The sequence below is a fragment of the Labeo rohita genome, chromosome 20 (genome assembly GCF_022985175.1).
Source record: "Labeo rohita strain BAU-BD-2019 chromosome 20, IGBB_LRoh.1.0, whole genome shotgun sequence".
NCBI classification, from domain to species: domain Eukaryota; kingdom Metazoa; phylum Chordata; class Actinopteri; order Cypriniformes; family Cyprinidae; genus Labeo; species Labeo rohita.
Window position 1 is genome coordinate 27,662,562 of NC_066888.1, and position 25,420 is coordinate 27,687,981.

The window sequence follows — 25,420 nt, forward strand, 5'->3', positions numbered from 1 at the left end:
GCACTGAAGGGTCATCAGATGTACACAATGTGCTGTACCTCCATGACAACAGGCAGATCAAACAAACACACACTTCGAAAACTTAAGAAACAACATAAGAAACCCACCACCATGAGACGATCAAACCAACCTACCATAAAGCAATCTCATGACAGCGTCTGTTTGCCAGCATACACACTTGGGCTTATCAGGAGTTACTGAACGTACTAAACAGAAGTCATGCCTGAGTGCTCAAGGAATGCAGTCAGGGAAGATTCCGGTTTCCCTTTATGACGCACAAACCCCTGCAAAAGCCACATATATACACACACACAAAGCTCAGTGCTTACCATACATTGCTCTTGATGTCAGTGAAGCTGCTCTCTCTTCTCAATCCTTCCCTGCAGCGCCTTAGATGCAGCTAGAGAGATTTTTGAAGACACTCAGCCTACACGCTCACACACATGCAGTCTGCTGCTCTGATGGCTAAAAGTGATGCGATACAAAACGGGAGCGATCACACGTGCTAATGGACAGTGATGGGAAAGCTGCTGCTGGGATGACCTTGGCTATTACGCCAGCCTGCGCATGCAGGTCTCAAAAGAATAACGCTCATTTTGCACGCACGAGTGTACACCTTCTGCTCACCAATCATCACTCAAAGAGGGAGGGGCTAGACGGAGAGAGGGAGAGAGAGAGGAGGAGAAAGTGGGATGTGCTCATTCATTCTCAGCAGAAGCTCCGCCTCCTTTCTTAGATTCTCAACATCTCTCTCTTTCTCTGGTTGTGTTCAGAATCAAATACTAGTGTAGTGCTAACTGCATAGTGTACAATGATCATTTTTAATACATGAAACCTGTGGAAAAACAGAAATATCAATATACTTTTTTGTTTTTAAAAAGAAGAAACTTCACTACAATGATTTGAAAGTAAAAAGCAGCATGTCTTGTCTAGTCAGTTTTATTATATATTTATGAAAATACTGAAAAATGTTTATGCATACAATATACACTACATTTCTAAATCTGTATGATTTTATATGTTTTTTAAAGAAGTCTCTAATGCTCACCGAGGGACATTTACTTGATCAAAAATACAGTAAAACATAGTTAATATAGTTATATACATTTTTGCATCATTACTCCAGCCTTCATTGTCACATGATTCTTCAGAAATCATTTTAATATACTGATATATACCACACACACACACACAAGCACATATATATATATATATATATATATATTTATATATTCATTTATATTCATATACATTTATGTTTAAATTAATTTCTATTTAAAAATACTTAGAATTAAATTAATATATATATATGAAAATTAAATTCCATTTAAATGTATTTATTTTTACATTATATATATATTATATATTATTACATATATTATATAATATTACACACATATAAATTACTTATACACATAGTTAATTAATTGTGTGTGTGTTTGTGTGTATATATATATATATATATATATATATATATATATGGCAAATTGTTAGAATATTCAAAACCCGCTGGCATTTGTGAGATCCATATAAACATAAAAGAAAATGTTATGCTTTACACACCTTGCTGCTAATTCGGCCATTTTTAAAATTGCCGCTCATATGGTGCTAAATGCTAATATGGTCAAAAAATAGCAGAGGTCAAAAAAGGTTTTTCCATCCATTTCTCCTCTGAAACGAGATATTGATTCAGACACAAATTAAATCCCCACATGACCCTGGAGTTTGTCTAAAAGCAGTAGTTAATTCAAGCTGGAATTTTCTCCAGAGACAAGAAAAACACTGTCATTTCCCAATCAGACGGCAATTAAATCACCAACTACTACCTATAAAGGCTGAAATTACATTATATCCCCCTGAGAAATAATTACCGCCAGAATAGGGTTTTAGAGCAGTATGTTAGTATGCGATTCCAAACATAGCCTTTCTCTCTCTCAGACGGCATGGTTTTCCTCCTGCAAGCCACATTCTCCTCCTACACTCACTCTCACATGTGTGTGCTGTGGAAAACATAAGACACACGAACAGCACAGCTAATGCGTAGGCTTTCACACATGCTAAAAATCCTGCTGACAGTGGCACTAGATTGCAAGGGATATGCAATACCACAATAAACAATGACAGACATCTTTCCCAAACAGTTTTAGAAGCATCTTATGATTATATCTAAACATTTTTGTTGTTAATAGAAATAATGCTAAAATACAATAATAGATTTTAAAAAAACTTTTTCTGCCTTGTCAAGTTACTGAAATAAAATAAGTTTAAATAAGTTTAAGTACTAAAAGTATAAAAAAGTACAGCTATATACACATGCAAATATATATACAGTATATATTAATATATGTGTGTGTGTGTGTGTGTGTGTGTGTGTATATGCATGTATTTATATATAAACACAACAAAATTTCTGAATCCTAATCTAAAATTAACATGATAATTGCTAAATAAATATAAATAATAAATAAAAAACCTAACTCTTTTATTATTATATATATGTGTGTGTGTGTGTATGCATGTAAGTAACTGGTATGTATATAAACATAACAAAACACATCAAAATTGCTAAACCCTAAACTAAAATTTACATGATAACTGAAAACAGAAAAATTTAAAGCTAATTCAAAATACTAATATATGGCATATTATTGTTAACAATTGTAACAATAACAGAAGCATCTTATGATTATATTTAAACATTTTTGTTGTTGTTAATTAAAATAATGCTAAAAAACTTTTTTGCACTGTCAAGTTACTGCAATAATAACTTTAAGTACTAAATGTATAAAAGCTAAAAAAAGACAGATATATACAAATGCAAATTTATATAAGAAACCTAAACTAAAATTTGCATGATAATTAACAATAGAAAAAAAATTATATAGTAATATAATAATTCAAAATAGCAATATATGGCATATTATTATTATGATGATTATTAACAATTATAATGATAACAATAATAATAATACATATTAAAAAATATTGTCGGTGCTGATAGCCTAGCGGTTAGCTCACTGACATATAGTGCAACTGCACCTCTGACGACCCGAGTTCAAGTCCCGATTTATGGTCCTTTGCCAATCCCATTCCCAACTCTCCACCCTATGCTTTCCTGTCAATCTCTACTGTCCTGTCCGTTAAAACGCACGAAAAAGGCCCCCAAAAATTAAAATAGTATATAAATAACACTAAAATAACACCACTAGACTAAGTCAAAGATGAAACCAAAGATTCATTCCCAGCTAAAAATAGCAATCAATGCTTTTTGTCAAAGCAAAGCAAATCTGACATTTTGGCAAATGTCAAACAAACAAAAAAAACTGAAAATACTTAGTTGACACCTGTTGTTGTGGAGCTGGAGCAATCATGAATATGCACATTTATAGCAGACTTTCAATCAAATATATGACATTAACCTGTCAGAATTGTCATCAGCGGATCTTGAAAAGATATCAGTCCACTAACAGCCGAGTGACATTTACACAGGAATTTGGCTTGGCTAATTAGCAACTAAATGCGCTTAATTAAAACCATCCAGAGCGCAGATGCCAAGTGTCAGTCACAGATGGGGTATCCATAACGACGCAATTAATACATCTGTCACGATATCAGCATCCAGGTACCTCGGCACTGTCATTATTTGCAAGGAATATCATTAGAGGTGCTTTTAACTTGATACAATGGAAACCATCTAGTAATGACCCAGAACAACTGCATAGCAAGACCCTGCCAACCACACACAACAGTCTTATATCATGGCAGAGTTCTGCAATGGCAGACGACACACTTAAACTTTGCTCTCGTCTCTCACTCAAAAACGTACAATATTAACTTCAAAAGATTAAATCAAGATTAAATGTACTCAGAAATTCTGCAATGACATCTCTCTCTAAAGTTGCTTCATGAGCACAATGCCATTCAACTGAGAGAATCTGATTCTGTGAGAAGAATACATTAGTATCCTGGCAGAGACAGGACGTCTTACCACGACTCGGGCGGTGATCCAGCAGGGTACGACAGTCCAGTGCCAACCTCCGAGTGGCAACAGGTTCAGGGACAGCCATGGGCGTAAGAATACCAGCTCCAAAACTCACAAACAACTTTTAAAGTCACAAAAATATCGTCCTGTGGTTATCTAAATATACTAATGGATGAAAATAATCAATATAAAAGCAGCCAGCTCTCTTGCAACTCATATAATCCACTAATGTCCTCAAATACAAAATGCAGACAGCAAATTAGCAAATTGAGTATTCACCTCAGTTATAAACTCTCTGAAAAGCCTACAGGAAATACTGAAATAATATTATTAAATCCTTCAAAACTTGATTTTTAAGCAAGCAAACAAAAAGTCTCCTGTAAAGCGCCTTGTTCTTGCTCTCTCTCAGGTTTGGAGGTCTGTCTTTTTAAAGTTATTCACAGGATCTTTTGCAGGCTGTTCTGCTCATGGCATCCCTTCAGCTCTGGGCAGATTCCTGTGCCTTGTCACTGACAGCGTCTCCTCGGTCCGGCAAACTCCCACACTCCCTTTCTCTCTGGAGTTTACTGAGACAATGACGGAGGAGGAATAGTGGAACTCATTGTGTCAGTGAGATGTTTATTAATGAGAAAGCGAGAGAGAGAGAGAGAGAGAGAGAGAGAGAGAGAGAGAGAGAGAGAGAGAGAGAGAGAGAGAGAGAGACGCTAACCAGACAAATCCAAGGCCTGTCCATACAAACAAGACTAAGTAGGCCCAAAAGGAATCTGTGCCCACAGAATCCAGGCAAAAAAAAAAAAAAACACAGATTCCTGCAGAACGGGAATAACTGTAATTAACAAATGCTTTCAGCTACAATTAACAGTGCATCACTCAAAAAATAACAACTAAGTTTGCAGATTTCATTCAGGTCTGACTATAAAAAAAAACACAATCTCGAAAATGCAATGTAACTGAAGTAGCAGCAGCCCTTTTCTTACAAAATGTGACGTATAGTACTGTGCAAATGTCTTAGGCCTTTAGTATATTCAGCAACAACAAAAAATAGTTTTAAGCCAGTAATTTCTATCTTTTCCTGCAGTGTGTCAGTATAAATATTGATTTCCATTTCCAAAAATTCATTTTGCCTTTAATTCTAATAATCCGGTGAGATTTTTGTACGTACTAGGAGTCTGACAAGAGGCAGTGCTCCACACAGAGATCTGGGGCTGGTTGCATAAACTGCTTAGACTAGTTAGTCATCTAATTTGTTTTCTTCAAGACTTGTCATAACTTTTTAAAGTCAGAGTCAGTTACAAAAAGGCTGACTGGCCCAATTTGAATAAGATAAGTAAGACGGATAGCCTCTTGGGTAAATCCTTGTTGCTCAAACTAGTTCTTAAGACACAGTCTTAACCAAGTAGCTATGTTTATGCAACTGCCCCCAGATGTCACCATCATCCAGTCTGTCTGGAATGACATAATTAACCAGAACAAAACTGACAAGACTACATCCAGAGGAACTGTGGTAATATCTCCAAGACACTTGAAGAAATCTGCAAAGGTACCTGAAAACCTAAGCGCAAGTGTACCTGGGACAAAAGCTGTTTTAAATGCAAAGGGTGGTCACACCAAATGTTCATTTGATTTAGTTAATAGAAGTTAATTGATAAATGACTTTGACCTTAATTCTAAATAATGGTAAATGATGCATGAATAATGCATGTATAAATTGTTCACAGTAACACCATTAAGAAAAATTTGAATTTCCATTTCATGCTGACTTTAAAGATCTGCTAAATCTTTTCAGGAAATTTTAAGTTGTGGTGTTCATGCACTGACAATTTAAAGTTGTGTCTTGGAAACTAGCCATAAATGCTTCCATCAAACACACTGATGTCGACAATTACTGCATGCCAAACAGCTAATTAAAAGCTTTTTGTACAACACTTAAATAAAGCTGCCATTTTATACCTGCGAACACTCTCCAACAGCACAGCTAAAACTGGACCAGTATTCAAACCAAATTCCAGGGTTCCCACACATTTTCCATTTCAAAATTCCATAGTTTTCCAGACAAATTTTCAAACTTCTCAGTAGATTTTCAGACCATAATTAACAAAAATGGTTCATACAGCATTATTTTCAGCTTTATATTTGGTATAACACAGTCATCTGTAAATATATATATTTTTTTTTTAATGGATTTTCTGACAACATACAAAGCCCCTAAAATAAAAAATAGTAATTAAAAAAAGAAAAAAAAACAGACCTTTGCATGCACACAAGAAACTTTTTTTGTGCCCTTGAGAAACTATTTACATGTGCATTGGAATTTTTTGCATGTTTACGCATTACAGTTTCTAGTTTTATATAACCTATTTCCTTTGTTCATCACTGCCATCCTACTATGAACAAAGTAAGAGCATTAACTGCACATGAATAATAGAGATCTACTTGCTCATATTTGGCTTTTCTTATGGTACTACCACTAATATTAAAGCCTAATGTCCAATTTAGCACATCCTCTGTGGCCGCAGAAAAAAACATGACACGAAATGGGCTAAGGGCATAATACGGCTGTGTGCATGGTCCTGTTTGCCAAGTTTAAGGGTGTATATATATATATATATATATATACATATATAAAGACTGGTTCAGTGTTCAAAATGGTGTTTAAAATTTGGCTTTGTTAAGGCAGTATGACATATTTCAAGGCCTAAGGTCTCTTTAAAGCATACTCTGTGGTGGCCAAGAAACCTCACGCTCAGCGTGCATTGTCCTATATGCTAAGTTTAACAGTTTCTTGTGTGCACATAAAAGTCTGTATTTGTTTTTTTTGTTTTTTGTTTTTGCAAAGGTCCTTGAGGCTCTGTTATATGGTGCTAAGGATATTAAGAGGAAACCCAAAATGCAAAACATTTTCCATAATGTAAAAAGTGCACCTTGAATTCATTCAGTCGTGTTTGACAATTACTAAAGAATCACTAAACAGCTGCCATGAGAAAACACTTCTTTTATGATGTATTTTCTTTAAACTTGTACTTTTCTATGATAAAAAAAAACTAAATAGGAGTAAAGGAAATGCAAATATATTTTCCATCTGCTTTCTTTTTTTCCATACTTTTCCAGACCTGGAAATTACTTCAATCAAGTTCTATACTTTTTCATACTTTTCCAAACAGCATAGGAACCCTGAAATTCATAATTTTAATTTACTGTTGTAACTAGTTTCTAATGAGGTTATAGTAACTATAAATACTGTAGTTACTAGTTTACCATGGTTGTTTTTCATTGCACGTTATACGATTCAAAATTTTAAAGCATGGATGAATAATGTAAAATCATTGCTGTTCATACCTGTCATGATGACCTTTAACGCCAGATGTCGCTCTTGTACTCAAGCGGTTACTACGGCGCACCGGCGTCCAGCGGTCCAAAGCCGGACTTCACGCCAAACAAGAACGCCCCTTTCCGTTCACTCACAGTAGGAAAGCTGCAGGATGATGTGGGGCCTACCGCTGGAGCACATACGTGAGATTCAAAACAGATCCCGTTGCACTTGGGCACTGCTTACATTTATAAGCACAACTAACAAAAATATTTATGTTTTTTTTCCTGTGAGCTCTATGATACGAGTCAGGTTTGTGAAAAAATAACGTTTTCTTTTATCTTTCCAGTTAGTCTGGGGACTATGAGCGATTTCTAAGAAAAACACCAGTGTAGACATTTAAGTAAAAAATCGCGTTTAACAGCGTTCTCTATTTCTTTATATTCAGTTAATAAACTAATTGAATAATATACAAATAATTTGAAGAACATCTTAAGAAATTAGCGGTCTAGACAGGGTGTGTAATATTTACAGTAATTACTAAAACTATTGTCTGCACATGCTCTTTTAACATATTAACACTATCGTAACCATACAGAATGTAATTTCATATTTTAATTTCCTCACCGCTTGTTTTCAACGGCATAGTCTAGTAGAACATGAAGCTCCTTTCATACTCCGTTAGCGAGCCAAAATAAACATGATAACTGACTCGCGTTCACTCACTGCTGCTCATGTGAACGACGGTCCTTCCACACACACACACGGTGATTCAGACTGACACACTTCCTCTAAGATCCGCACAGTTACAGGAAAGCTGCGGAGAGGAACTCACCATTTCCAGATGAATTCATCATAACCTACATTAAGTGTCGGTATTTCATTTTATTTGAAATGATAATAATATGAATTCATGTTTGAACACTTGAGATTAATCATACATTGTCAGCAAATATTTTTTTAAATATTATTAAAAATAATGTAAATTATTTATAAGCCAAAACTTATTAGATGAACTAGATTAATGTATCAATGCATTGCAATTAAAATTAATAGCTGAACACTTTCACGTGAATTCATTATGTGTTGGTGTGCCAGTTCGATTTTTATTTTAATTATTTATAACAATATTAACATGATTTAAAATTAATAGCTAAACACTTACAGAATTTTTTTTATTTTTATTTATTTATTTATTTATTTATTTTGTGAATTAAAATAAATATATGAATATTTCCAGAAAGATTCATCATGCACTTAAGTGTCATTAGCTGTTTGTATTTTTCCTTATTAATAATAATGTTAATTATTTTTGATAGATGAAAACTTATTAGATTAACCATATTATCATGCATTGCAGTGTCAGTTGCCAATAATAATGTAAATTAAAATGAATAGCTGAACACTTTCATGTGAATTCATTGTTAATGTGCCAATTACCTTTTTATTTTGATTATTTATTACAACATTAATGTGATTTCAAATCTAAACACTTACATATGAATTTATCATTTATTTATTTATTTTGTGAATTAAAATAAATATATCTATATTTCCAGAAAAATTCATCATGCACTTAAGTGTCATTAGCTGTTTGTATTTTTCCTTATTAATAATAATGTTAATTATTTTAGATAGATGAAAACTTATTAGATTAACCATATTATCATGCATTGCAGTGTTAGCTGCCAATAATAATGTAAATTAAAATGAATAGCTGAACACTTTCATGTGATTTCATTGTTAATGTGCCAGTTACCTTTTTATTTGGATTATTTATTACAACATTAATGTGATTTCAAATCTAAACACTTACATATGAATTTATCATTTATTTATTTATTTATTTTGTGAATTAAAATAAATATATGAATATTTCCAGAAAGATTCATCATGCACTTAAGTGTCATTAGCTGTTTGTATTTTTCCTTATTAATAATAATGTTAATTATTTTTGATAGATGAAAACTTATTAGATTAACCATATTATCATGCATTGCAGTGTCAGTTGCCAATAATAATGTAAATTAAAATGAATAGCTGAACACTTTCATGTGAATTCATTGTTAATGTGCCAATTACCTTTTTGTTTTGATTTTTTATTACAACATTAATGTGATTTCAAATCTAAACACTTACATATGAATTTATCATTTATTTATTTATTTTGTGAATTAAAATTAATATGAATATTTCCAGAAAAATTCATCATGCACTTAAGTGTCATTAGCTGTTTGTATTTTTCCTTATTAATAATAATGTTAATTATTTTTGATAGATGTAAACTTATTAGATTAACCATATTATCATGCATTGCAGTGTCAGTTGCTAATAATAATGTAAATTAAAATGAATAGCTGAACACTTTCATGTGAATTCATTGTGTTAATGTGCCAATTACCTTTTTATTTTGATTATTTATTACAACATTAATGTGATTTAAAATCTAAACACTTACATATGAATTTATCATTTATTTATTTATTTTGTGAATTAAAATTAATATATTTCCAGAAGTGTCATTTGCTGTTTTTTATTAATAAAAATAATGTTCATTATTTTTGATAGATGAAAACGTAGATGAACCAGATTAATTTATCACGTATTGAAGTGTGACTTGGCAATAAATTAAAATTAATAGCTGAAAACTTTCATGAGAATTCATTGTGTTGATGTGCCAGTTACCTTTTTATTGAATTATTTTTTACAATATTAATGTGATTTAAAATGAATACCTAAACACTTACAGATCAATTTATCATGCATTCATTTAGTTAGTGAATTAAAAAATATATAAGAATATATACAGAAGAATTCATCATGCACTGAAGTGTCATTTACTGTTTTTATTTTTCATTATTATTATTAATAATAATGGTAATCATTTTTGATGGACAAAAACTTATTAGATGAACTAGATTAATTTATCATGCATTGCAGAATCAGTTGCCAATAATAATGTAAATTAAAATTATCAGCTGAAAACTTTCATGAGAATTCATTGTGTTGATGTGCCAGTTATCTTTTTATTTTAATTGTTTGTTACAATATTAATGTGATTTAAAATGAATACCTAAACATTTACGGATGAATTGATCATGCATTTATTTATTTATTTATGGAAATTAAATTAATATCTGAATATTTCCAGAAGAATTCATCATGCACTGAAGTGTAATTCGCTGTTTTTATTTTTCATTAACAATAATAATAATAATGTTAACTATTTTGGATAGACAAAAACTTAGATGAACCAGATTCATTTACAATGCATTGAAGTGTCAGTTGCCAATAATAATGTAAATTAAAATTAATAGCTGAACACTTTCATGAGAATTCATTGAGCTGATGTGCCAGTTACCTTATATTAATTATTTATAACAATAAAATTAATAGCTGAACATTTACAGATGAATTTATCATGCATTGAATTTATTTATTTAGTGAATTAAAGTTAATAGATGAACAATTCCAGATGAATTCATCATGCACTGAAGTGTCATTTGCTGTTTTTATTTTTCATTATTAATAACAATTGTAATATCATTTAAAATGAATATCTGAACACCTCCATATGCATTCATCATGCATCGAAGTGCCTGTTATTGTTTTTATTTTTTTTACTAATGCTAGAAGTAATGATACTTTGTTTTAAACATATTAGTTGTTGTTTGTTGAAAGCAGACTTTTCTGAGAATGGCTCTTTAGGTTCCTGGAATCAATGGGAAAGTCTTCTATTAATCTCTAAATTACATTGAAGCGACAGATGAAGACATATGCTGATGAACGTACTTTCTTAATTGAGCCAGGCAGTTACATGAGCAGTGATGCATTGTAAAGGACAGCTAATACAACCACATGATGGCAGCACCTGGTGTCTGGGCTAGGCGGAGTCACTTAAAAGTGATGCAGAATCATCCTTTGTCTATTTTCCTTAATGAATATGATTCTTATATGAATTAAATATAATTTATATATCTGTTTCAAATTTGTGATAACTGTCAGTGCTTCAATTAAACTGAAGTTAACCAAAATAAATATTAATACTTAAATTATTAAGCTTAATTGGCTTTAAACTGCTGAGACACATCATGTTTCTAAATGAATTTGTGTTTACATTGGCCAGGAGCCCTATTCTTTTTAAATGTTTTCAGTAGAGCTAATACTCTCCTTCACCTTAAGTCACCCTCACCCAGTTTAACCTCTCGGCTACTTTAGTACTTTATCCATAGCACACCAGTGTCCAAGAATGCTAAACTATTCCACTATAATATAATGCTTGCCATGTTTTAGCAAACAAGGTAGAAATCTATGAAACACATCCCTGTCCTGTTTACATATCATCTTCTCAGTTTACACTTCATGCCAGGCAAAGATGGAATTGATCTACTACTGTTGAATAATTAATCACTTATGATGCTTCTTTTAAAAAGTCACAGCTGCATAAATGAATTTCACTTCAGTTTTCAATCTATCAGCATAGATAATGTGCATATCTAGCCTTTATACTGCATAATTCATTTGGCAAGTTTGCAAAAACTCTTGTGGTTTGACCTCCTCGTGCACAAGAAAAGTAACTGCTAAGTTTAACACACATGGGCTTTGGCCAGGATCAGAAATAGCAGTTTTGAAGCCTTAGCTGGGTGCCTGGCTGCATGTAGTGCTCAGGATAGATCTGCTGCTGTTTAAAGAGGACTGGATTGAATCATGTGTGTATTAACTGATTAGTGAGCTCTGGGAATCCCATTAGAGCCAAGCCACCATTGCTAATGCTGATTAAGTCCCTGTAGAGCCCACCATAGACCACAGTCCATGGCAAAATCTCATCCTCTCTCAATAATGAAGCTCCTTGAAAAGCACTCTTCTTTTTTTCTCGTTTTTCATTTCCATTAATGTGATGCAGTACTTTCGTAGATAAAGGCTGTTGCTTTGTAACTATACATATTATGTACATATTTGTAAAGCGTACATGTTATTTCGTGCATGTTGACCATCTGTGTTCAAAAAGTCCAGCCATATTACTACAAAAACACTAGTGTTGTCTCGTTTTCCTCATCCGAAGCTTCATTAGTGGTGCTTGCTTAGGTAAGCATTACATATACTTAGGTTTAGGTGTTTAATAAAATCCCTAACCCTAATATTTAACTTATTTTAAGTCTAAGTAATCAGACCTCTTTTGCTAAGTGAATGAATCATGCAGATCGCACTAGGCAAAGTCTACCAGTGCAACCACCAGCAAACCACTAATATCATGCCAAGTTTAGGTAAGTATGACTCACGCTGTATTAATGTACATATCAAATTATAATTGAGAATGTGCACTTAAGATTCAGATCTATGGTTATGGAAAAACTTCTTAAAAAGAGTGCAATGATGCTACCAAATTGTGATGTTTTGGATATGATAGTATTATGGTATTCTATGCATCTCAGTTTGGTTTGTATAACTTATATATTATTTCTATAGTGTGCATTGTTTGGCATTTTCTGCTTTTGGTCTTGTGAGATCCTTGCCTCATCAGGTCATTATCTGAGGTCTTGTGAATAGTGCACAATTAGTAAATTCTATCTCAAGCACTTTATCCAGCTTATAGCCAACATTACCTGACCCTACTGACCTGCCTAGCTCAGTTCAGCCAATCAGATACTTTCTTTTGGTATCGTTTACTCCTCTGCCCAGCCTCTATAAATATAAATGTAGTGTTTAAGTTGAATGTGCCATTACATTGATTCCAATTCTATTCTTTGCATGTAAACCATTAGTTATTTACATTGTTTATCTCTTGTAATAAAAATTAAACACCATATTGTATGACAGAGCACTTGACAGATATCCCCCAGAAGTGTTGTTAAGGTTCTGACCTTTGACCATGGAAGGTTCTTGTTAGCTCAGGTCTTCTCTGCTGTGCATCATGTGACGTCAGTGATAGATGCTTTGAGTAGCCAGGGCATGAGTGCTGAGTAAGTAATCCTATTTGCGCAACTTGAGCTTCCGTCTCGCTTACGGCGTGGCAATCTGTTGATCACTTCTCAGCTCAATGAATCAGAAAAACATGTTCTTCTCTCTCATGAAGTTAAAGTTGGAATATAGATTGGGTAGGTATTTTGCCCATGTGCGTTTTGAAAAGAGCATAACATGTTGAGCGTAACAACATGTAGGATGAAGAGAATCAAAAGAACGAATCTTTGATGGAGCTGAACAAGTGGATTTCTCAAAGAGCAGCAAAATGTACAAAGAAGCCTTGGGACATTTATTATCTAACAGGTAAGCAAATAAATTTTTATTTTCATTTTGTTGCATGATGGTGTATAAATACTGTATAAGCCTGTTTTGTATATTTACGTATTTTATAGATTTTTCCCTTAAAATATATATTTGACCAAATCCTGTATTTAGAATTTTATACCAGCATTTTGCTTTTATTTATCCAAATCTACTATCTACTTTTAAAAACAAACTAGCAAATATCTACACTATTGCGTTGACAGCTTCTGTTTACATTTGCAAAATGTTCTTTTTTTTTTGAAGAGCTGGTTTAATTTGGGATCACAGGTGTGGGATGGGTTGTGTATGTTGAGATGTAGCCACACAGAAGGGATTGTTTATAGCAGATAACAGTATTATGTAGCGCAGTGCTAAATCTGGCAACCTCTTTTAGAGCACATGGTGACATCACATGCCCAGTTTAACAGTCTGATGGTGTCAACAATGCGATAAAATGTTAAGAACTGTTGTAAATGTTATAAAACTTATTTGCGACTCTGGACCAGAAAACCAGTAATAAGGAAACCTTTGTGAAACTGAGATTTATACATCATCTGAAAGCTGAATAAATAAGCTTTCCACTATTGATGTATGGTTTGTTAGGATAGGACAATATTTGGCCAAGATACAACTATTTGAAAATTTGGAATCTGAGGGTGCAAAAAAAATCAAAATATTGAGAAAATCGCCTTAAAAGTTAAGTTCTTAGCAATGCATATTACTAATCAAAAAGTAAGTTTTGATATATTTACGGTAGGAAATTTACAGAATATCTTTGTGGAACATGATCTTTACTTAATATCCTAATGATTTTTGGCATAAAAGAAAAATTGATCATTTTGACCCATACAGTGTATTCTTGGCCATTGCCACAAATATAACCGTGCTACTTATGACAGGTTTTGTGGTCCAGGGTCACATATTAGGACACTTTAAAATACTAAATGACCTGCTCTTTAACCAATAAAGTAAGCTACAAAAATTCAGTTTTAGAAGTTTTACTTTATTTCAGAAGCAGAATGCTTTTGGCTTCGGAAAAAATACATATGATGTGCTGTCATTAACTTTTTTCTCTTTTCAGATGTGGATGACCCTTAATGGGCCACCTAAGCTCTGAACGGAGATTCAGCGAGTCCATATTTCATGGGTAAAGGTGGCAAGATAAACCTGTAGTTGCCATGGTAACCTTCAGCGATACGACTGACATCCACAGGATGCCGGCACCATCTTGTATACCCACTCCACTGTCGCCAGGCTTGCGACGCAAACAACTGCTGTGGCAGAACGCTGTCAAACACATCATCAGCCAACAGGGGCTGAGACAGCAGTTTGGCGTCGAGCCAGCCCGGAAAATTCACGTCACTGATGCCTATATTGAGGAAATCAACCGACAGATACGGAGCAAGGCATCACGGGGTATGACTAAAAGGCGTTCCTCGGTTGCCAGAGTTCATCCGTCCTTTTTCGGGGAACGTAGCAGTTCATCCAGTACTCAGACTGGAGCATCTGCGGACTATGTCAGCGATGCTGACTTTTTTGTACACTGGGGCCACATCATCCACGGGGTGTATGTACCAACATTGAGACATATCTTCAAATCCAGAGACCTTGAGAAACTCTACCAGCGCCATTCCTCACACACTAGAAGAACTTCATTAGTCGTCACCAACATTATTGATGCAGCTGCCAAACTGCACCTGCTTTTGCTGTACCTGGCCCTGGTGCCAGACAGTTCGGATATGCTGCTAGGCTGGTTTACGGGGTTCTTCATGGCTTGTGCAATTGCTCTGTGTGTTTTGGTACTCACCTGTAAACGCTCACATTCCCCAAGATGGTTGCATTACGCTGGTATGGCTAGCTGGTTGTCACAGACTGCTCAGGTATTGGGTGGGCTGGCATTTGGGTTGGAGGGAGACCAATCCTGGTATGTTCTTTTCACCCTGTTTGCCACATACACTCTGTTGCCACTGCCACTGCTTTGGGCTATCGGAGCTGGTACAATCACCTCCATACTGCACCTTGTTGCAGAGTTAATACGTCATGTCAGCGAAGTGGGACTGCTAAGAAAGGTAGAGATGGATGGATGGATGGATGGATGACCAAGTATATAGTGATGCATTGGCTTAGCAAACAAATAATCTGTCAGTCTAGTTCTCCCAGTTGCATGCACTCCTTTCCCTTTCCTCTGTAAAAGATCGATTCTCAATGGTCCTCTTGGTTTGTCTTTAGATTGTCGCCAAGGCTTTACTATACACAAGCATGAATGTGGCAGGTCTGTTCATCCATTACCTGACCGACCGCTCCCAGAGACAAGCTTTCCTTGAGACACGCCGCTGCATCGAAGGCCGCATGAAACTAGAAACGGAAAACCATAGACAGGCAAGACTTTGAAGTCTATTTGAGATTCCAGTTAGCAAATTAGTGTTAATACGAACGACTGAAAAACACATCTCATATGTGTAAAAGTTGGATCAATGAAAATATCTGAGGTCAGCTTTTGTGTCCTTCTCAGGAGCGTTTGGTGCTGTCGATCCTGCCCCGCTTTGTTGCCTTGGAGATGATTGCTGATATGACTTCTATGGATGATGATCTTGATCCACAGCAGTTTCACAAAATATATATCCATCAGTACAAAGACGTCAGGTATCTCATAACCTCTAACAACAGCAAGGATGAATAAACTCTGACCATTCCATGACCAAATCCTAATGAAATGTTATTTTCTAGGTGAGATCATTTGGTTTTCAAAAGCAAAACCATTTGGATCACCTAAAGAATTCAATGTCTGCATTGTCCTTATAACCTTAAAGGAATAGTTTAATACCAGAAAAAAAATTCTTGATAATTTACTGACCCCCATGTCATCCAAGATGTTTGTGTCTTTCTTTCTTCAGTCGAAAAGAAATGAAGGTTTTTGAGAAAAACATTTCAGGACTTTTCTTCATATAGTGGACTTAAATGGTACCCAACGGGTTGAAGTTTCAGGTTGAGCTAGTGTGAGACAAGCATTTGTGGTTAAAAAGTAAACAAATCATTTCGCTAGATAAGACCCTTATCCCTTGGCTGGGATTGTGTTGAGTCCTTTGAAGCTGCACTGAAACTGCAATCTAGACCTTCATCCTGTTGGGCACCACTGAAGTCCACTATATGGAGAAAAATCCTGGAACGTTGTCCTCAAAAATCTTAATTTCATTTCAATCGAGAAAAGAAAGACATGAACATTATAGATGACATGGGAGTGAGTAAATTATTAATTACATTTTTATTCTGGAAGTGAGCTAATCCTTTAATGCCACTGGAAATGAATAATGTGGAGTTTGGTACTCATGGAAAGATACAATTCGTGACTCAGAAAGACTGTTATGAACAGTAAGCCTTTACACAGGGTGTATCCAAACTCAGTCCAGGAAGGCCACTGTCCTGTAGAGTTTAACTCCAATTTGCCTTAATACACCTGCCTGGAAATTTCCAGTATGCCTAGTAAAACCTTGATTAGCTAATTCAGGTGTGTTTAATTAGGGTTGGAGCTAAACTCTGTAGGACGTTGGCCCTCCAGGAGCAAGACTGGATACTCCTGCTTTACACTGAATATTGTGAACAGTTTTGCTTGCAATGAAAAATATTACTAATTTCTCACTGTTATTTTTCAGTCTTTATCATTATTTCCCTCATTATCTTTCCTTAGTATCCTCTTTGCTGATATAAAGGGCTTCACACTGTTATCCATGAACATGTCTGCTCAGGAGTTAGTGCGCTTACTCAATGAGCTCTTTGGACGTTTCGACCGGCTAGCTGAGGTAAGCTTTCAATTCATGTGATTTTTTTAAGTTAGAGCTTCCACTAGAGCTTTATCATTTAAGATAATTGACAAAACTCACAAGACTTGTTCAGCTGATGATTCCGGTGTTTGTCTTTTAGGAATATGACTGCTTGAGAATAAAAATCTTAGGGGACTGTTACTACTGTGTATCTGGGGTACCAGAGCCTCAGCGAGCACACGCCCGCTGCTGTGTGGAGATGGGACTAGCTATGATCAGCACCATACGGTACAACACAGTGCCATTCCCTGTAGAACCATATGAATTCAGGGTGTTCCCGTAGACTTTTATATATTGTGAGTCATAGAAGATAAGAAGTGCATTCAATGAATAACTGCAGCTACATTTTGGTTGCCTGAATTTGTGGGTCCACATATATTTGTGACTTAATCTAATATTTCTTTACTATCCTTTTTAAAAGTTTATTTGTACAGTAAGTCATCTAGGATCTATGTCTTTATATTCTTAGATCTGTAAGGAAACAACTAAACTTTGACATGGATATGCGAATTGGGATCCACTCTGGGTCTGTTCTTTGTGGGGTTCTGGGTCTACAAAAATGGCAGTTTGATGTGTGGTCCTGGGATGTAGGCATTGCCAACATGCTTGAAGCAGGGGGGATCCCTGGGTGAGTGACCAAAACTTCATAAATTAGATTTACCAGGAGTAGACATCATATGAACACATCCCAGTGTTATATTGCCTCAAACTTTGCTCTAAGCACTGCAGGGTTGCCAGGTTGTAACAACAAATTCCTCTCAATTGCTACCCAAAACTAGCCCAACTGCTTTCCAGGGGCTAAGATACATGTTTTTTGGCAGGGTTCCCGAGGTAAAATTCACATTCCAGGGGCTAAATATCAAGTTATTGGGGCTATTGGGGACATGAAAAACAACCCGCGGCAACAGTGTTAAACTAGCCCAGTTCTGCGGGAAAACTGCAGACTTGGCAACACTGGCTCTAGGGCTTTAAACAAACTAGTTACCAGTGCTTCAACACTTTTACCTGGCTTTTAGAAAGAACTGCAATTGTGTGTAACACTCTCTTTTGACTGTCTGCATTGACAACAGACGCATCCACATTTCACGTGCTACTTTGGACTGCCTAGATGGAAGCTACCAAACGGAGGACGGCCGTGGATATGAACGCAACGAGTTCCTGCGAAAACACAAGATTGACACTTTCCTTATCTGCCACAAGGAGGAGGACCTAGATGAAATTGAGGCAGATCATTTAAAAACTCGGCAAAACCACCGCCCCTGGAACAAAGAGGTTCTATTTAGCAACATCATTGATGTAATATCAACAGTATGACAGTAGAAGAAAGAAAAACACTAATGTTTATTTCCAGTTCTACTTTAACCTACTTTAACCTTACAGATCTTGGCCTCCTTCTCCCATGGCTCTTACACACAACTTCCTACATCCTCAGTGTCCAGATCTACATCCAAAGAGATCAACAAGCGGATAGAGCATGCTATCGATCTCCGCAGCAGTGAACGTATGCGTCAGGAGCACATCACTCCAGCCACGTTGGTGTTTAAGGACACACTCATTGAGGAGAAGGTATAAGGGGCAGGATGTGACGTGTCTGTGACATGGAGATTGGCTGTTAAAGATAAAACTCAAAGTTAAGGGGTATTTGCAATTGGTCACACTTGGCTTTTTTACTGTTCAGATCAATGTTGTAGTTGAGACCAACTCATTCAGGTCTGAGTCAAAACAGAGACAAAAGAGAGGGTAGTCTCAGCCTCAGACATCATACCCACGGACCATTGGTTGAATGTCTGATGCATATCGCTCACAAAAATGGAGTATCGAAAAACAGTATCGAAGTTGTCATCGGATTGGTTAAATAATACAGGATTTCCGGGAGATGTGGCGTCCTTTAATGTTCCACCTGGAAACAAAGATGCTGTGACGCCAAACCCACTCACGAAAAAGGAAAGCCGTCGTGTTACATCTGTGATGATGAGTGCTTATCAGGATCAACTACATGCTTGAAAGGTTTTACACACCGGTCTGTTATTGTGGGGACATTTCCACACCCCTAAACATGATGTTCAACAAAACGAAACTTGATTGGTTGCTTTACCTGTCATCATATGGCCTCTTGGGCGGGCCTTGGCCATTTAAAGCAGCCAAGGTTCCCAAACCTTCTGCCATCAGTCTGAAGGTCTATCTACTCAAGACTAAAGAGACCTGAGTCCTGAGTCCACATGCAAGTCTCTTGTCATGGACTCAGGAGCATGTGAACTTGACCCTCATCTGGTCTCGGTCTTGCTTCGAACTTGAGTGAGTCTCTACTACAACATTGCTTTAGGCTATCCAATTACGTAAGTCGGATTTAGCAATTTGATTGATCAAAAACAAATGAAGTTACTAAAATGTATACCAAAAGATTTGTTTTCTTTTTAAACCTATGCATGTCTTCTGACACAAAAAACCTGACTGTTTATGTTTTGCTTCATGGTTCAGTTCTCACAGGTAAGGGATGAGATGTTCAAGACCAACCTAGTATGCTCCTTCATCATGTTTCTTCTTCTCATGGCTGTCCAAGCCCTCATTTCTGTACCAAGGTAAATACTCTAGTCAATCGATGTTCAGTACCTTAATAAGATTGTATTTCTGTTATTCTTACAAACCATTGAGCTTAGATATGTAAAACCTCCCCATAATCCCCTTCTTTGTTCATTGTCTTACCTACAGGTTGTATTACTGGACAGCATTGCAGTTCTGTCTGTTCTTGTTGGGTTATCTGTTTTTGCTTATGATAGTCCTGGCCGAAGAGTTCAAACAATGTCCCGGTGTCCTTCAGCAGTTCTGCTGCTGGATTCATGAAAACAACAGTATGCGGAACCTTCTCACTGTCACAGCCATAGCCATCAACTTTGGCATGGCTTTGTTTGACATGGTGAGACTTGATGATTTTTTTTTTGTTCAATTTGGAATATTGAGGACATGAAGTTTTAGGTTTTTTGATCTACCAGTTTAAATGTAATCTATTTGCCTCCAGAGTATGCACACCCAAACATAATATATGTTGTTATTTTGAGTGGTGTGACATAGTGGATAAATGCAGAGCTATTAACTGTAAGAATGCTGATTCAAGCACCATTGGGCATTCATTGTAATTCTTTATCTTGTGGTTATCCAGATATGGTGTAACTCTTCTGAGACAAAAGAAGTAAGCACTGGTGAAACCGAGGAATATCAGTCCAACCAGAAGCCACTTACTGCTTGCACATACCCAGAGGTGTGACTTTTGTACAAATAGTTATTTCGTGGAGACTTCACCTACCTGTTGTTGTATTTCATGTCTATTATATTTCTGCATACAGTTCTTCGTTCTAAGTGCGGTGGTTTCTATGGTGACCTGTGCTGTGTTCCTGAGGCTGAGCTCTCTCCTAAAGTTGGCTTTTCTGTTGCTGGTGGTGGCCATTTATACTTACTTCATTGAAGTGTCCTTCCACATGTTGTATGTACATCAACCAGAGCAGGAACAGCCAAGTAGGTGAGTGTCCATGCTAAATCTCAAACTCTATTTAGAAATGCATTTAGAAATACTTTCATATGGTTAACAATGTGTGTTTGCATTTTATACTTTATACAAGGTCTCATTACCTCAGAAGAAAGGGAGTCTCAATTCTGTTGATGGCGATGTTTGTCATAGCTGTGTTCTACAATGGTCGACGGGTACGAGTATTCAGTTTTGACAACATATTGCACTGTGTTCTCTATAGCATGTAGCCATTTATCTGGCAGAGAATGGGAAGATGTAGGAAAATGGACTACACATCCTTATTCCATGGGTTTTACTTATTCCCTGATTCAGTGGGAGGCAACAACACGGCTGGACTTCCTGTGGCGTTTGCAAGCTCAGCAGGAAGTGCATGAGATGAGAGATCTGAGGGAACACAATGAGTGTCTGCTGCATAACATCCTGCCTGCACACGTTGCTCGTCACTTCCTAGAGAGGAACAGAAATGACCAGGTTCATCAGAATCATATATAAGTGATGATATTAATTTTGAGTGAAAATGTGAGTGGAGCTTGCCTTTGCAAAATTGCTTCCATGATGGTCTTATCATCTGTCAGGTGAAAACAAAAAGTCTGATAGCATAAATGAGAAATATCACAGCTCAAAGGTATCATTAATGTCCACAGCTATTTAAGGTATCTTTTAGACTCCTAAACCTACAAGCCTAAACCTATGGTAGTAATGATGCACTACTTATAACCAAATAAAGGCCCAAATTTGATGTTGTCTTTGTCCAGGAGCTGTATTCTCAGTCCTATGATGAGGTGGGGGTAATGTTTGCCTCCATTGCTGGCTTTAATGAGTACTATGAGCAGAAGGAGATCAATCACGAGGGAGTTGAGTGCCTCAGACTGCTCAATGAGATCATTGCAGACTTTGATGAGGTAGGACTTTGATGAAAGGTTGTACTTTTTTGCTGTTGTTTTTGTCTCTCAGTCTGTCTTACAAAGCCATCATTGTTCCTGTTTCTCTCTGGAAAAGCTGTTGGAGGAGACATATTTTTTGGACATTGAGAAAATCAAAACCATTGGAAGCTGCTACATGGCAGCATCTGGTCTATCACCTGATAAACAGGTAAACCATGTTAAAAAAAAGCCCCCTGCCCAAGGGTGCAGGTTTGATTTTGGTTTCGGTGGGGACATAACGGCAGACAATGGACATTTAATTGTTTGGTCAAAATTATTGCTAGGAACAATTTAGTAGTCACTGGATACTGGTAGGGAGATCATAGAGTCATAGAGTCCCTTTCTACTGCCTTGAAAGTCATAACAAGCAATGTCCAACTTATTCAAAAATGATCTAGGCAAGTATATTGAAACTATTCAAAGTTGTTAATCCTAAAGCAGTGAAAACTGAATCTCTATATTTAGTGTGTCCTCTTAAGGTTTAACTATTGTTGGTGATCACAAATTAACCATGGTTTTGCTAGACTAACCATAGTTTAATTATGGTATATGTAGTAAAATTGTGGTTATGCATAAAACAAAAACAAAATTGTAACTACACTTTTACTATAGGCTGTGTGTATTCTTTCATTTTAATAAGTGTACTGCCTTAATGGTTTGATGTTTCATACAGTTTAATTAAAACACAAACTAAAAAAGATTAGTATTACCCACTCTGAAGTTCTGAATCCAAAAATTTGCAAACTCACTCCGAAGACCCAATCTGAATCAAAAGAGCCACAATCTGCACTCCAAGGTGATTCAAATCAAAAGATTTGCAAACCAACATTTCAGATCGGGTCTTCAATTCACAAATCATTCAGTTCGCGAAATGATTAACAAACCCACCCCAAAGTTCCAGTCTGAATCAAAAGATTAACAAACCTGCTCAGAAGTTCCGATCTGAATCAAAAGATTCGCAAACCCGTTTCGAATGATTCACAACATGCAAAGACCGAATTAATCATTTGATTTTGATCGGGACTTTGGTGCAAGCTTGTAAATTGCGAAACAATGAATTCACAAATTGATTCATAACCTGCTCCAAAGTTCTGATCTGAATCAAAAGATTCAAGAACCCACACTGAAATTCCAGTCCGAATCAATGAATTCCCAATCTGCAGTTCCAATCTGAATCAAAATGGATTCGCGATACATGCTTTGAAGTCGATCTGAATCCAAGATTCACGGTATGCGATCTGATTGGAGCACTTCGAAAAAGTGAATCATTTTGCGTGTTTACTGCTAACTAGTGAAAACACTCTGTTAATATGACGAGGTGCCCCTTAAAATATATACGTTGGATGGAATGTGCATTATGATCGAGTTTGTAGCTAAATTCCCTATAAAATTCCCTATATTTTAAATAGTTTGACCACTGCAATTCATTTGTTCGCCGGATGTCACCTAGTGTCCCTACTAAATTATACACCCTTGCCCCTGCCCATTCATTTGATTTGTCTACTTCATTAATTATAAACATTTGGAATTTACCATCAACTGTCTATGCACCATAATTGTTCTGTGTTTTATCCTGACAGTCTCGTGTTGTGAATAACTGGCATCATCTCAGTGAGTTGGTTCTGTTCGCTCTGGCTATGCAAGAGACCCTGACAGAGTTCAACAAAAAACATCCCTCAAACAATTTCCAGCTCCGCGTTGGTAATGGGTCAATGAATAGACCACAGTCAGAGTATATGCCATATTTAATGCAATGTGAATAAGGCTGTAAACAGAAATAGAAGTAAAGATTTTGTACCCTGGTCACTAAATAATTTCCTTAAATATGCCAGCTACTCTGATTAGGAAGTCTATACAATTATCTGGAATTTATGCCTATAAAAATGAGTATATATATATATATATGTAACTTCAGTGTACCTCCTAGGAATTGCCCATGGTCCTGTTGTTGCTGGAGTCATTGGTGCCACCAAACCCCAGTATGATATCTGGGGCATGACAGTGAATTTGGCAAGTCGAATGGACAGTACTGGAGTCAATGGAAGGATTCAGGTCCCTGAGGCCACACGTAATATTCTAGCAGACTGGGGCTTTGTGCTAGAGTTGCGTGGTGAGATATACATAAAGGGTGTCAGTGAAAGAAAGGGACATGTCCGAACATACTTCATCAGCACCAAAAGGCGTCAGCTGTCAAGCAATGGGCTTACAGAGAGAGGAAAGAACGGACGGAGTGGGAGGACCACTCTCGCCACTGTGGTCTATGGCCTTGTACAGGCCATTCAAAGAGAGAAAAAGAAAGGCACCAATGGAGGTTTCACTCTGCCAAACAACAACTTTAACAACTGTGATATAAAACATCACACTTCACCATAACTTGATGGACACTCTGTTGAAACATTGCCTTCATCTTCAAAAGGATACCTCAAATATCATAGAAAATCCTTATATGAATTTGTCTAGAGAACACAAGTAGAATAATGACTATTTTTGTACCCATTTCATAAATACTGTATATTTTCATAAATTACTTTTGGGCCACACATTTAGTAGGGTTGTTGATACGCTACATACTTTGAAAATTTGCATATATTTTACTTTGCTACAGCCAATTTAAACATGTTCAGATAATCATGTGAAAAATGCTGTTTACGGAATTGTTTCCCATCCATGCCATGAAAGCATAAAAATACCTCATATGTACCATAGATACAAACTGTGCACAAACTGTTACTTCGTTTTTTTTGTATTGCACAGATTTAGAAAAATGTTCAATATTTTTTAACATCTATAGTATTTGTTTTTAAGGTTGAAATATTTATAATGTAGTAATAATACTTTATCTTTTTTCTTTACTTTTTCTGCATTTACATCAGAGGGTCATTTCTGATATTATATATATATATATATATATATATATAATTATATATATCAATTTTAATGCCATTTAAATGTACAAATACATGTGTAACAGCCATTGTGTGTTGCCTTGGAACTGAACTATAGTTGGTAATATAAGCTAAATGAGACAAATACATTAAACCACCTTTATTTAACAAAATATACTTTCAAATAATTATAAATTAATGTGTAATGATCATGTATGCTGTTGAAAACAGATCATGTCATACTCAACACTGACACATGTTAACAGATTTTGTTTTTTGTAGTATTTGTCTAATATTCCACTTAAATGTACCAAGATAACACCGTAGTATTCATTCTTTTAGCACTATGCATCCAATAACATGCATTTGCTAAATGGAACAATTTGCAGTTATTTAAATATGAATTAAATGGAAATAAATTATTGTATCTGCATTTGTGTTCTCTTCTTAAGAAACCCAGGCTCAGTAGAATTCTTATTAGATATCAAAGTTAAGTAGCCTATCAAAATGCTTTACCATGGTAACCACTGTTCCCGCCAAAAATACTATAGTAAATGTAGTCATTGACCACAGTTGTTTTTAATGTTTAAAGAAGACATATATATATATATATATATATATATACACTGTAAAAAAAAATCCGTAAAATGTACGGTAAAAAACTGGCAGCTGTGGTTACCAGAGTTTTACTGTAAAAGTTACGGTAACAACGTTTAAC

At 35.8% G+C, this 25,420-nt stretch overlaps 2 protein-coding genes across 5 annotated transcripts in view; one reads left to right on the top strand and one right to left on the bottom strand.

Moving 5' to 3' along the window:
* efr3bb (EFR3 homolog Bb (S. cerevisiae)) overlaps positions 1-8,074 on the bottom strand; it is a 36,308-nt gene extending 28,234 nt beyond the window's left edge. The window contains exons 1-2 of one of the 4 annotated variants that reach the window (XM_051138451.1): positions 7,917-8,074; positions 7,319-7,479 (exon numbers count right to left, since the gene is read on the bottom strand). In XM_051138451.1, the coding sequence (XP_050994408.1) occupies positions 7,319-7,325 (7 nt within the window). In that variant the 5' untranslated portion in view covers positions 7,326-7,479; positions 7,917-8,074. Of the gene's footprint in view, positions 1-134; positions 189-329; positions 600-3,988; positions 4,549-7,318; positions 7,480-7,916 lie in introns of those variants that run through there. The other 3 variants (XM_051138449.1, XM_051138452.1, XM_051138450.1) reach the window with 3 other exon arrangements.
* Positions 8,075-12,663: 4,589 nt separating this feature from the next.
* si:dkey-206f10.1 (adenylate cyclase type 8) lies at positions 12,664-24,686 on the top strand. The gene is made up of 19 exons (XM_051137826.1): positions 12,664-13,553; positions 14,635-15,622; positions 15,783-15,932; positions 16,066-16,196; positions 17,239-17,350; positions 17,472-17,599; positions 17,841-17,999; positions 18,442-18,643; positions 18,752-18,937; positions 19,850-19,950; positions 20,081-20,285; positions 20,529-20,627; positions 20,713-20,885; positions 20,986-21,067; positions 21,207-21,365; positions 21,650-21,796; positions 21,894-21,986; positions 23,398-23,518; positions 23,745-24,686. The coding sequence occupies exons 2-19, from the start codon at positions 14,732-14,734 to the stop codon at positions 24,188-24,190; spliced, it is 3,585 nt and encodes a 1,194-aa protein (XP_050993783.1). The 5' UTR covers positions 12,664-13,553; positions 14,635-14,731; the 3' UTR covers positions 24,191-24,686.
* The last annotated feature ends 734 nt before the right edge of the window (positions 24,687-25,420 follow it).